A 13,551-nucleotide genomic window follows, 5' to 3' on the forward strand; every position below is an offset into this window, starting at 1 on the left:
CCTGTCAGGGCCAGCGGGTGTGGGTGGGGCATCCTCCTGATGTACCCCTTGGCCAGGTAAATCACAATGGGAGAGGGGCCTGGAGGCTGGGTCAGGCCTGCAGGGAGATTTTGATCAGGGTGAGTCAGAAATGGGCTGGAAGAGAGTGGCTGCAAGTGCTTGGCATTTTCTGTTCCTCATCTGGAGAGAAAAGAAGGGGGCAGTTGCTGAGAGAAGTGGGTGAGGGCCTGAGGCAGCTGCAGAGTGCAGCTCTGTGCACCTAGAAGCTGGCTGACTCGACAGTGCCCACTCTCACCCCCCAGGCGTAACCCCCACAGCGCCTTCTGAACCATGTCCACTCACTCTCAGTGCTCTTGACCTTGGAGCCTGGCCACCCACGCATACTCTGGAGGCCTCACAGGCAGATGGCAGAGTTGTAGGGGTCAGAGGCCAGCACCTCCTGTCTTGGATTGGCCCCCCCCATTCGAGGGGGAGCAGCAATCGGTTAGGAAATGGGTTATTTCCCGTCCATGTCTCCTGTGCCAGTCCCACTGCCCCTCTTGGCCAGGGTGCCCCGGGGTGTCTGTGTCAGCTCACCCCTGTGCTGAGGGGGAAGGGAGGACCCCAGGCTCCCCTAAGTGCCGCTCAGGTGGCTGAAGACTGTGCTGGAGGAAAGCATGCGGCTCCCAGCCAGGACCTGGCTCGGGGGCACCTTCACCCAGACTCCCCGAAGCACCTGCAATGAGCCCCACTTGCTCCTTCCGTGGGCCTTATCCTGGGAGTGGGGCTCCCCTCCAGGGAACTGCACGCCCCACTGGGTCCTTGGCCCAGCCTCGCTCACCGCCCTGCCCCGACTACAGGTCGGCTCTCAGTGGGCCTCCCCGAACAACCCCTGCCTCATCAACGAGTGTGTGCAAGTGAGGGAGGAGGTCTTCGTGCAGCAGAGGAACGTCTCCTGCCCCCAGCTGGACGTCGCCCCCTGCCCCCCGGGCTTCCAGCTGAGCTGTAAGACCTCACAGTGCTGCCCCTCCTGTGGCTGCGGTAAGACACCCCTGGGGGTCCTCTCCCCACCTGTTCCTAAGGCCTTTGAGGAAGCAAATAAGACAGAGGAGCAGAACCACTTCTGGAGTCATCATTGTGTTCAGGGGCTGGTGACCCCTCTGGCTGGTGACCCCCTCTGGCCTGCCACCCAGCACCGCAGCACCACCCACAAGCAGCTCCCTCCACACCCTCTTTGAATTCCCTGTGTGGCCTTCTCAGGGCACTGATGGTGTCCAGAGTGGAATTTCTTCCCTAAGCCCAAATATACTCTGACTCACCCCTGGGGTCTGAATCACTTAAACCAGGATCCCCTCGACAAGCACAGGGATTTCTCACAGAGGGCTGGGGCATAGGAAGCAGGCAGGCCCGGGGCAGGACAATAGGGCCCTCAGGCCCTGGGAAGGGTGGGGAGGTGAGGACCCCGAAGGGACCACCGTGTTCTGCACATTCGCCGCTGCTCTTCTCTCTCCCAGAGCCCGTGCAGGCCTGCATGCTCAATGGCACCATCATTGAGGTGAGCTGCTGCCTTCTTCTCCAGGATGGGGGGACAGAGATGGGGGTGCCATGGGAAGTGCAGGCAGCTCTAAAGGGGAATGCTTCCACTAAATGGAAATCACCTTCATCACACTTTTGGGTGGCGCCAGGGCTTCCTGGGCATCCTGAGCCCCGGCTGGCATGGTCATCCTAACCCCTCTAGGGCCTGGGCCCTGCTGTTTGGCTCCACCCAGGCTGTGGCCATTTCTTTTGAATTGCAGACAAGTGCTCTGAAGTCACGGGGCACATTTCAATCTGTCCCCCTCTTCACAGCCCGGCTCCATCTCTGGTGTGAGAGCCCTCATATTGCCTCTAGAGGTGGGAGGGCCCCTGGGGACTGGAGAAGGTTGGGGTGATGGCTCCTGACAGCCAGGTGTGGCTGGTCCCCCTCGTAAGGTAGGCAGCTTGTGGGGCTGCAAGAGCGGGGATCAGGGAGGGCATGGGAGGCCTGACCCTGGTTCTTCTGTTTCCAGCCCGGAAAGAGCCTGATGATTGACGTCTGCACAAACTGCCGCTGCACCGTGGAGGTCGGGCCGGTCTCTGGATTCAAGCTGGAGTGCAGAAAGACCACCTGCAAGGCCTGCCCCTCGGTAAGAGAGGCCAGTGGGGTGCCTGGGATGGACTGGCTACCGTGGGACCCAAGCAATGCGATCTCACTGGGGTCTATAAACTAATGTCTTTCTGATTATGGACAATATCTGACCGTGGTAAAGAAGACACTGAAAATCACCCCGCCAAATCACATTTCTCAGAAATAGTTATAATTCGCTTTTGTAAATGTCAAATACTTTCTTCCTGTATTTTAAAAATAAGCACATATTGGAAAGGCTTATGATATTATCTTTACAGTTCCGGACCCTTTTTTATACAATATTTTAAGAAGCATCACTGCCATTCTTTGAAAAACATTAAAAATTAATTAGTTAACACATATTAGCAGATAGTGACAATACGCTATTCCCGGGAATGATGCCCCCTGGCAGATCATTTTATGATTGGACATTCAGGCGGTTTCAAATATTTCATCCTGTTAGTGCCAGGTCAGTGACTGTGTTTGCTCTGAGTACTTCCTGAGAACGGATTCTGAAAGTGGAATCCTTTCTGGTTTAATAGTTGAAAAGTGACATTTTACCATTCTCATATCGACTCTCTTTCCTTCTCAAGTTGCTGGGCCCACAGCTCAGGATGGTGGCCTGGCTGCCTTCTCAAGAGGCCCTTTGCAGCTGGGGTGCCTGCTCGTGTTGATAATATAGTTGTTTGCATGAGTTTCGTGGCAGCTAGGTGCACAGGATCTACCAGCTTTTCCAGATGATACGAAGGCGGGGCTCCCCCTCTTGCTTTTGAGGGAGCAGGCAGAGTCCAAGATACCCTACATAAACAGAGAGGGACAGCCAACCAGAGGGAGAGGTGACATTGAGGGTACAGGAACAGGGAGCAGTGATGGAGCAGGGAGCCATGCAGGTGCTTTCTGTGCTCTCCAGGACCAGGAATAAGAGTTCTAGGTCTCTGTTCTCTGTGGTGCTTGCACAGTATCCCAGGGGCACTAAAATAAATGTGGAGTGAGTGGTCTACAGGAGACACAGACATGGTGATAGAACAGTTCGAAGAGAACATTCCATCTCAGACAGAAGCCCACTAAGTATTGATTTTTGCTTTTTTATTTTATTTTATTTTTTAAAGATTTATTTTTATTTATTTATGCATATAAGAACTGGGGTGTAGGTCAGAGGTATGGGGGAGGGTTGAGAGAATTCAGAGACATAGCGGGGAGCAGAACAGGCAGATCCACTGAAATACACTGCTGAGGGGAGCAGCAGGTGAGACAGGAGAGGTCTGCTGCGCCATGTGGGTTAGCTCCTTGGCTAAGGATCGAACTCATGCCGTAGTGGCTGGCAATAACTTGATAGTGCTGAGACTTTAACCCCTGTGCCACCAGGGAGGCCCCTGCTTTTTTATTTTAAATCCCAGTTGATGCTTTAGGGTTTGGAGTATACTGGTATGTGGGTTTGTGCATGTATAGCAACCCCTGTAGAATACATCTGGGCTTGAATACAGAGTATATAAATGCTCTTTGGAGCTAGGTGGCATCCCTTTTACTCTGGATGCCCACTGAACCATGTAGGATCAAGGCAGTAAGGAGGTGTAATAGGACAGTCACACCTACCCCACCTGCAGGAGTGGAGGCTGCAGCCACTAACTCCCTGACACGCCCTCTGGTGGTCAGATGGTGGCACGGTCCCCTCCTCTCTCTGGTCAGGCCCCTCTGCCATGCAGGGTCTCAGGGAGGCTGCCCACAGGTGAGAGGGTGGTGGATGCCAGTAATTAAGTCTAGCTGGGTCTGCTGCGCTGCCTCCATCAGACTGAAGTGCCGGCGTCACTGGCTTTACGTCCTTCATGCCCTGCTGGCAGACAATGCTTGTATATAAAAGGAGACAGCAGAAGGTGTTTATGCAGATGCATGGGAGAGATGCAGGTGGCCTTCCAAGGAAGAGCATCACCCAACACGGAACACCCTGGAGGCACCCTGGAGGGGTCATGGTTGTGATCTGAGCCTGAGCAGTGTGCTGAAGACTTTCTGGGGAATAGATTTGGCCACTGGAAGCAAAGTTAGGAAAGGGCAGCAGGGAGCTCGGACAAGGGCCTTGAGTACCTGATCCAATTAATGGAAAGGGGCCGAGTTCCAGGGACGTGACTGGACAGAGCGGTCAGGACAAACCGGCTACTCAGACCCAAGCGAGTGAACTTGGCAGCTGGCTGGGAACTTGACCGGGAACTTGGCCTGGCAGGCTGAGGAAGTGGCTGCTCCGGAGTGAACATTCCAGCAAGTCCCCTTCAGCACTGCCTTCTCTTCGTATGGCAGCTTCTGGGACACAGGCGCTGTCAGCAGAGCTGGGATCCAGCAGGGATCAGACCCTGCCGTCACCTGCTGTCACCCTGCATAGTGAGGGGATGTGCGGGAGGGTCTTTTTTAATTTATCCTCTAATTGGGTTCTGGCTGTTCTGTCTCATTTCCCCAACTCCCCCGCCTCTAAAATCACTGCCTCTCCCACCCGCTTCCTCTTCTTCCCAATCTTTCTCCTCCCACGACACCCTCCATTTTCCCCTGTCCTTGGCTTAACTGTGCCCTCTGCTTCTCTGGGGGTGTGGATTTTACCTCCATAGACCTTTTGTTTCCCTTTGTAAACACCCCCACCCCCGCACCCCTTCAGCTGTCCCCTGCTCCTCATTTCTTTTATAAAGATTTGGTCCATTTTCATCTCCTGGGAGCAGAGAGTATTTCCCAGTCTCTGCTAACACTCTCTAAAGATTGCCCAAACCAAGTTCCCCTAGAAATCCTGACTGATTTCAGCCCTATTGTACTCCAGCCTCCTGATGCTAACTACTCAGTCACTCATGCTGTTTATTCTCTCTCTTCCTCTTCCATTTTCCTCACTCCCACACCTTCCAGGGATCGTGCATCTTTCATGAATCTTTGAAAGCACAGTTTAACAGTCACAGGGCAGCGTGCTGGCCTCACCTGGGGGCATGTCCAGGGGTGCTGGGGGCCCAGCGCTGAGCTCTCTCCTCATTGCTTTTTCTACTGCCTCCTCCCTGAGGACACAGCTAGTTTGAAGCTTGATTTATAAGGAGCCAATAGCTTAAATTCATTTCTGAACAAGCTCACTGACTGCTAAGCTTGCCTGCTGCTTAGGAGCGGGGTCCACGCCTGAGGAACAAGGGAACTGTGTGTGAGTGGGTGAGTCGCCTGCGGGGGCTCCAGCCCATCTGCTGGAGAGTCAACTGAGAGGGACCCCGGGCACTAAAAAAGGTGCAATCTCATGTGGCCAAGTGAGAAAAAGAATGGCTACGTCGTTTGTTTCTCATATAACTGATTTTTTTCTTTACAAGTTCCATTTTGGAGATCAGTTTTGAAATGATAATAAGATAAATAATTGTCAAGGAAGCAGCGGAATGCATAGCTGGGAGCTCAGGAGGGCTCCTGTAATGCATGTGACTGTAGAACTTGAGTGAAATGTACAGAGTGCAATCTGGGGACCCAGGGCTGACAAATGTCGCCTCGGGGGAGGCACCTTTGGGAGCAGCAGGGGAGGGAGGAAAGACAACTCGAAGCCCAAGTAGGGAGAGAGACCTAGAGGGGCTCACAGCTCACGGTGTGCAGCCTCATTCCAAGGGCAGCCTCACATTTATTGGGGATCAGGTTCAGGGTAGGTGGGCAAGAATGGGAGGAATGGACATTGTGAGGATGTGTATTGGGGATGCATAATTGTCTGGCACAAGCTAGGGGGGAGTGAATAGGGACTGTTGCCCTGGGGCACCCTCGTTGTTCCCACTGATCAAAACTATCTCTAGTTCCTGTTCTCACTTAACCTTCTGTCAAGGTAGTCTCGCTGGTTATGCTAATCTGGCCCTGACATCTGCCTGCTGCTTTCAGCAGATTCTGGTTTCCCAGTATGTTCCTCATACCAAAATTTTTGTCCTGGTGAGAGGCTCCTGACTGACTCTACATTTTTAGCTTGACCAGCAGGAACTCTGTGCATCGAGACAATATCCCTGAAAACAAGGGGGGCTGGGGAATCCACAGACAAAAGTTAGTTGGAGTTGGAGGTGGACTTTCTGAACTCCAGGTGAGCTGCTGAATAGAAGAAACTAGAGCTGGCAAAACAAGTCTACTGCTCGGGATATTCTGGAGAGGTTAACTAGGCCTGCCTTTCCTCCTGGATACAGGGTTACAAGGAAGAGATCATTGCAGGTGAATGCTGCAGCAGGTGTCTACCTACAGCTTGCACCATTCAGCTCCGGGGAGGACAGATCGTCACTCTAAAGGTAGGAGCAAGTACATTTCAGGAGTCTCCTTTCCTACCACTGCTTGATTTCCTATTTTGGGTTATTTTCTTTGAGAGGGAGAGACCAAGTTTGAGTCAATATGAACATCTTTTTGATTTTGGAAAGAAAAGATGGGTGACTTATAGAAGGTACAGAACTTTCTCTGTTTTTAATTATGCTGATTGGATTCTTAGTGGGCTAACCCCTGTGTGACGCGGGCTTACAATGCCGTCCGTGTCTTCAGGGTGTAGGGTCACACCTCTACAAATGTATGTTATCATGCCACCCGCCACCAAGGTCCCAACAATCTTCCACCACAGTCCATCGGGTCCCTTCCTGCTTTGCTCCCCACACCGCCCTCCCTTCAGGTAGCCTCAGTTCTGCTGTCAGACTTGTAGGGTTTGTTTTTGTTTGCTCCTTTGCTTCGTTTCTTTGTATTCCACACATGAGTGAAATCATCCAGTAACTTTCTTCTTCTGACTTATTTCACTTAGCAGAACCTCCTCCAGTTCCATCCATGTTGTCACAAATGGCAAGATTTCTTGTTTATTCCCCTGTGTCTGTATCCCACATCTTCCTAATCCACCCATCTGTCCTGGGCACTTAGGTTGTTTCCATAGCTTGGTTGTCATAACGAGGGCTGCACTGAATGTAGGAGCACCTAGATCCCTTTATATCAGTGTTTTTGTACAGAATTCTCCTTGGTGTAGTGATTTTGTCTCTTCTCTCTTTTTTTTTTAAAAAGATTTATTTATGCATACAAAAGCTGGGGTACAGGCCGGGGTGGGGTGGGGGAACGGTGAGATGAGTCACCAGAGACAGAGTGGGGAACAGAACAGGCAGACTGACTGACATACACTGCTGAGGGGAGCAGCGGGCGAGACAAGAGAGGTCTGCTGCTCCATGTGGGCTGCTCCCCGGCCAGCCAGGGATCAAACTCGTACTGCAGAGGCTGTGGATTGCTTCATAGCGTGGTGCTTAACCCCTTGCGCCACCAGGGAGGCCCAATTTTGTCTCTTCTTGACAAGTGTTTTGTGTGTGGGGGGGCCCATGATTTGGTGTTAGTTGATCTTTAAAGTTTTCCCTGCCTTGATTGTATATAAGATTTAATAGATCATCTGGGTGAACAGACTCTGGTCTATGGAAGCCCAGAACCAGCTGATGGCTCTCAGCAGCTGTATCTTGGGTTTCTAGTTAATGAGTGATCAGCCAGTTTGTCCTTCCTGTGTTTTAATTCTTTAAACTGCTGAGTGATCAGAGGGTTTTGGGGAACTTTCTATATTTATGCAGCCCTACTTTTTTATTAACTTTTGAAAAAGATTTATTTTATTTATTTATGCATAGAAGAACTGGGGTGTAGGTCAGAGGTGGGGGGGGGTAAGAAGATTCACCAGAGACGGGGTGGGGGCTGGGAGCAGAATAGGTAGATCTACTGAAATACACTGCTGAGGGGAGCAGTGGGCGAGTCAGGAGAGGTCTGCTGCACCATGTGGGTAGCTCCCTGGCTGGGGATGGAATTCATGCTGCAGTGGTGATAGTGCTGAGACTTAACCCCCTGGCCACCAGGGAGGCCCTGAAGTTTCTTTCCTGTTCTATAGTCCTCCAACTTGTTTGAACAACTCGGCAGAGTCAGGGCCATGGTTTGAAGTGACTTGGTAATGCAGACCATTTTCACATGTGCCCCACTCACTTCTCCCTTTCCTTCTAGGCTGGGGAGACTCTCCAGGATGGCTGTGACAGCCACTTGTGCAAGGTCAACGAGAGAGGAGAGTACATCTGGGAGAAGAGGGTCACGGGCTGCCCGCCCTTTGATGAGCACAAATGTCTGGCTGAGGGCGTGAGTAGTCAGCGCTCAGACCCCGCTCCCTCACTGTCTCCACCGTTGAGTCTGGGAACAGAGTCCCCCTGGATGGCCTGTCATCCAGCTTGTGTTTCCTGGTTTCCAGATCTAGTTTAAGAGTTATTGGAGCAGTGGAAATCCAAGCCTGATGAAGTACTATGCAATGCTTAAAGAAACTCTTTCCCTTGGGGGAGACCTAATCTGGAACCCTTGAATGAGAAGGGGCGAGATCAGACTGGTTTCCAGTCTTCCCAATAATCCTGATGGCTCAGTTGGAAGAGAGTTCAGAATAATCAAAATTGTTTCTGCCTGGCCAGGTTGGGTGGTCAGTCAGCTCCCGTTTGTGATGGGGAAGCACAGCTTGCGTCGGGGGACAGGTTGTAACCCCAGAACTGGGAACTGGCCTGGAGGGACCAGCAAACTGGCCACTATATGCTATTTGTGCCTAATCTGGGACTTTGCTGTTTTCTTAGGGGAAAATCATGAAAATTCCAGGCACTTGCTGTGACACATGTAAGTTATCACCAAGAGCTCATTCCTTGAAACCCATCAGACCACGTTCAGGGGCTGGTTTTGGAGAAAGCTTCATTTTAGAGAGAGATTTCTCTGTCACTGACCTGTCACAATGCTCACTGGGAACTGCCCTTTTCCCGGAATGACATCACACTTCCTTCTGCTCAAATCCCTTTTCAAAGGCCTGTGAACCAATTTCCACACTTTCTTCCAAACTCTTTACTGCCTCAAGCCTCTATTTGTCTTTCCATTCACTGAGTCTTGGCTGCTTGTGGTCTTATCATAAAGGTATATCTTTTCTTCCAAGCAGAGCTCCGTGAAGACAGGCACCCTTGATCCTTGATCTTGACAGAGACCCGATGAACATCTTCACTGAGAGTCGCTCAGCTCTCAGAGAGAAAGAGAAGAGTAGTTGGCTCACCTTAGCCCCCACTTTGTGCTGGGGTGCTGAAGAGAACAGAGTCCTCTCAAGACTCCCCAAAGCTGGTCTATGTTGATTAGCTGCTCCCCTCCTCCCCCACAACCCTGGCTTCCCTTGACCTTGAACTCATGTCACATGGGTAGGTAGGTCCCTAATAGCTCACAGCAGCAGCGTAGAAGATGGGGCTCAGCAAGTCTGCACGTCCAAAGGTATCGCACCACACATTCCTGTGTCATGAGCACCTGTAACGTGCAGAACCCCAATATCAATGCTGCATTATCTGGATATGGGTTCACTGGCCTGGACTAATATTTTTTGATTTTAGATTTTATTTTTTGGCTTTGGCTTCTCAGGCCATGTTCATTGTGGGGTAGAAAGGAGGAGTGAGGACCTCCCTGGGGGTCTAGGGGTTAAGTCTTAGCACTATCACCGCTATGGCTTGAGTTTGATCCCCACCAGGGAGCTAACCTACATGGCGCAGCAGACCTCTCCTATCTCGCCTGCTGCTCCCCTTAGAAATTTATTTCAGTCAGTCCACCTCTTCTGCTCTCCAATCTGTCTCTGGTGAAGCCTCTCACCTGTTGCTTCCCTTAGAAGTTTATTTCAGTCAATTCACCTCTTCTGCTCCCCAATCTGTTTCTGGTGAGTCCTCTCACCCCCCACACCTTTGGCCCACACCCCAGTTCTTCTAAGCAAAAATGAAAGGAGTAAAAAACGTGGACACTTTCAGCGTTCAATCACTGATGGCTTACTCACCCCTGTAATCTCTGTGATGAAGTCGCAGGTTGAGGAGACACACTCTGGAAGCATCTTTCTGTGATTCCTGTCTTGATAGTTTAAGAATGTGAAGCCAGGGAACCATCAGAGAAGATCAATTCTCTTTGCTCACACAGCATATGGAATTTAGTTAAGAGATTGCCATCTGCAAGGGCCTTTTGTTGGTCAAGGTGTCCAGGAGACTGAGACCCTTCATAAGGAAAACCAGCCAGACTCAGGGAGTTACATCTACAGCAAAATACAGTATGTTGCCCTAAATATATTGTCCTTATTCATCCTCCAAATGCAGCTGACAGGCTCTCATTTAAAATTGAAATCATCTGGAAGTTGAGCGGCGGGTTAATATGTAGTTAGGGTTGATTTAGTTTGGAGCCACCCAAGAATGGGAAAGTCCTGGCATTTCAGTGGGGAAGGGTGAGCTGCATTAAGCTGTAGGAGTCTTGGTGGCTCAAGGAGAGATGCAAATCTGAATGCCCTGAGCCGCTGTAAGGAAACCCATGCCAGTGACTTGGTGACCTTACCCCAAAGAGAGTACTCCAGGAGGGCTCCTAGGGAATCTTCTCGTTCCCACAGAGGCAGTGACTGCCCTTACGTGACCCTGGCATCTGTCTTCCCGCTCACATACCTATGGACAGATATTAACTGTGTTTATTGACTACTTCATGTCCATTGGCTTCTAGATATGGTTACGAGCTTCAGAGGATTGCTCCAGTCATGATTTACAAGGTCTACAATTGTATTAAGAACAAGTCTCCTCCATCGATATCACCAAAGCTTATTAAATTTAGGCTCGGCCTGCAATTAAAATTGTACCATTAAATGAGTTAAACCTAGTGATAACTATATCTCTGAATATGAAGAGCTGAGAGGGGCGGAGGTGGGCCAGGATAACTTAATTCTCCTCCCTGTGGCTGGCTGTGGTGATTTGGTTACTGTGAAATTGACCTTCTTCCAGCCCTGTGAGGGAACCAGACTGCAGAATGTTCTGGAGCTCCCCAGCCAATCTCAGATCTTTCTCTCACCTGCCCTGTAGGTGAGGCTCCTGAGTGCAAGGACGTTGTTGCCAGGGTGCAGTACGTCAAAGTGGGCAGCTGTCAGTCCGAGGAGGAAGTGGACATTCACTATTGCCAGGTAAGAGTCCCGAACTCAGTGGGACCTGGGGGGGAGGAGTAAGTCTCCTTATTTGGATACACCTCTCCAGTTAGATGTAGAAGAATCTGGAAAATTCACAGGGAGGAGACGTGCAAAGCACTCAGAGCATTTTATTTACTAGAAATGTTTTATTGAAGTGACTGAGAACTTTTGATCCCAGAAGGACAAAACCGAGAAAAGACCCCACAAGTTACTGAGGCTGTGTTTTTAAAGATCAATCATGGAAATTGCAATGAGAGAGGGTTAGGGTGGGAGACCATAAGGATGGAGGACCTTTCAGACTTCCCGAGGCCTACCTTTCCAACTTGGCCAGCTCCTGGGTTTCTCTGCTTAGAGGAGGTGGGGGAGAGGGTGCAGCCTGCCCCCAAATCCTCCCCACCCCGCCAGAGAGACTCTCCATCATGGAGATGACCGGCCCTCTGCTCCATGCAGGGTAAATGTGCCAGCAAAGCCGTGTACTCCATCGACACAGAGGACGTGCAGGACCAGTGTTCCTGCTGCTCGCCCACGCGCACCGTGCCCATGCAAGTGCCCCTGCGCTGCACCAACGGCTCCATCGTCCACCATGAGATCCTCAACGCCATGCAGTGCAGGTGCTCCCCCAGGAAGTGCAGCAAGTGAGGCCCCATGGACTGGGCATGGGCCTCCTGCCCCGCCCTACCCAAGTGGTACTCATCCTCTGCAGCCCTGATCCTGCCGCCCTGGGCCCACAATAAAGGCCAATCTCTCATCTTGCAAAAAGGCTACTTGTTCTGTTTTCCAGCCTGAGAGGACAACTGTGGACTGGGTCTGATGCCTGAGGTGGTTGTGAGGGGAAGCACAGTCTGTCTCTGAAATCGTTCCAGCCCCAGTGTTTCTGTGTGCAGAGCTGCCGGCCTCGGGGAGAGAAGGGTGTCTTTCCTCCAAGGGGAGGGGAGGGGAGGGGCAGTGGGGCAGGCCTCCTCAGAAACTCAGTTTGGTGTTTGAAGTCAAAGGGATTTGCTCAGGAACACGGGGTTCTCCAGTCTCTGGGTCCAGGGGCTTCTGAGCAGAGCAGAGAGATTGGCGTTCGGGCCCGAGAGGTCAACACTGGAGAAAGCCTGATAGGATTTCCCTGAGCCCTTAGCTCAGCTTCCTGTGTACCTGCAGCTGCCCCACTGGGAGAGAGAGGTGCTGAGGTCAGAGGGGATTGGAAAACAGGGACTGAGAGGTACAGGTAGGTGGCATTTGTGGTTGCAGGAAGGAAAACACCCCTACTGAGAGGGTAATGCGAGTGCCAAGAATGAAGCAGGCATGTCCATTAATCATGCTTTCTTAAGGGCCACTTACATCCAGGGGTCCTCAGTGCCAGAGCCGAGGACAGCGCTTTGGGTGGAGGCTGGATCCACACCATCCTCCCAGCCAAGGGCCTGCTGTCCCTGACCGATCTTATATGATTGATGATGCTGATGTCTGAGTGGCCATGTCCGGGCATCTGTGCTCTACTAAGATCGGGCTGTGTGTGGGTCATGAGTACAGGTTACCACGGGAAAGAAACAGCAGGTGACATTGGCCACCCCCTGGGGGTACGGCAGTTACTGGTTGCGGGTGTGAAATGGCGTCGACACAAGACAGAGTCACTGCATGTTTTCCTGCATGTCCCACCCGCTTTGGTTTACCTGCTCAGCCATGGGGATGAATATTATTTGGGGTGCAGACCTGGGTTCCACAAAGGGCCCTAACTTTTTTGTGCAGCCTCCAATAAACCCATTGGTGATTCCCAGACTTAGTGTCCTCATCTGGAAACCAGGAATGTCAGTCTCACTCATGGGGCTGTGAAGATAAAATAGGCCCAGAAGTCTGTGGGGTAACCGTTAATTGCTCTATAATCATGTGAAAAGCAACATGAATGAAAATGGGGACATCAACCTCAAAAGGGAGTGAACTAAGCATCTCTAATTGCATTGGGGTTGCCATTGGTCTGTGGGGCGAGGGCCGAGTTTCTTTTGGGCTTCATGTTGACTGCCAAGGCTGTCCATTCTTCAGGCATCTTTTAGAATAAGGGAAACAGAAATAGATAACTCCAAACCCCACCCAGTCTCCATATCACTAACTGGTGCTGTCACACTCAAGGAGAGATAGTCCTTTCTTACAATTTATGATAGAAATTCACATGGCAAAATGAGGAGTCTCTACTTGGAGAGAGAACACCCACAAGAATGAAGGTGGCAACCAGACATGTGATCAGAGTTTGATGGGGAATTGATTTTCACTCCAGGTCCTTTTAACACAGGAGATATGCAACTCATTGAATGAATGAGTGGAGCCAGATGATGATGGAGCCAGAAAGTATTTAGATGATGATGATGGAGCCAGAAAGTATTTAGACATCACCTAGTCCACTGCCCCTCCCCTGCCCTTGACAGAGGGTTTGCTCAGAGACTCTAGTGACTTGCCAAAGGTCACACAGTCGCTGGGCCACAGGACCAGGCTGAGAACCCACTTGCTTTGA

The 13,551-nt window shown here is 51.1% G+C and overlaps 1 protein-coding gene across 4 annotated transcripts in view; it reads left to right on the forward strand.

Annotated features, from left to right (window-relative positions):
• Positions 1 to 11,812, forward strand: part of VWF (von Willebrand factor) — a 116,505-nt gene extending 104,693 nt beyond the window's left edge. For all 4 annotated transcript variants that reach the window (XM_037514506.2, XM_054696496.1, XM_054696497.1 and 1 more), the window contains 8 exons: positions 840 to 1,020; positions 1,494 to 1,534; positions 2,028 to 2,144; positions 6,280 to 6,378; positions 8,087 to 8,215; positions 8,692 to 8,731; positions 10,963 to 11,060; positions 11,514 to 11,812. In XM_037514506.2, the coding sequence (XP_037370403.1) occupies positions 840 to 1,020; positions 1,494 to 1,534; positions 2,028 to 2,144; positions 6,280 to 6,378; positions 8,087 to 8,215; positions 8,692 to 8,731; positions 10,963 to 11,060; positions 11,514 to 11,702 (894 nt within the window). In that variant the 3' untranslated portion in view covers positions 11,703 to 11,812. The remainder of the gene's footprint in view (positions 1 to 839; positions 1,021 to 1,493; positions 1,535 to 2,027; positions 2,145 to 6,279; positions 6,379 to 8,086; positions 8,216 to 8,691; positions 8,732 to 10,962; positions 11,061 to 11,513) is intronic.
• Positions 11,813 to 13,551: the final 1,739 nt, after the last annotated feature.

The sequence above is a fragment of the Talpa occidentalis genome, unplaced genomic scaffold (genome assembly GCF_014898055.3).
Source record: "Talpa occidentalis isolate TD23 unplaced genomic scaffold, MPIMG_talOcc4v2.1 talOcc4.16, whole genome shotgun sequence".
Classification (NCBI taxonomy): domain Eukaryota; kingdom Metazoa; phylum Chordata; class Mammalia; order Eulipotyphla; family Talpidae; genus Talpa; species Talpa occidentalis.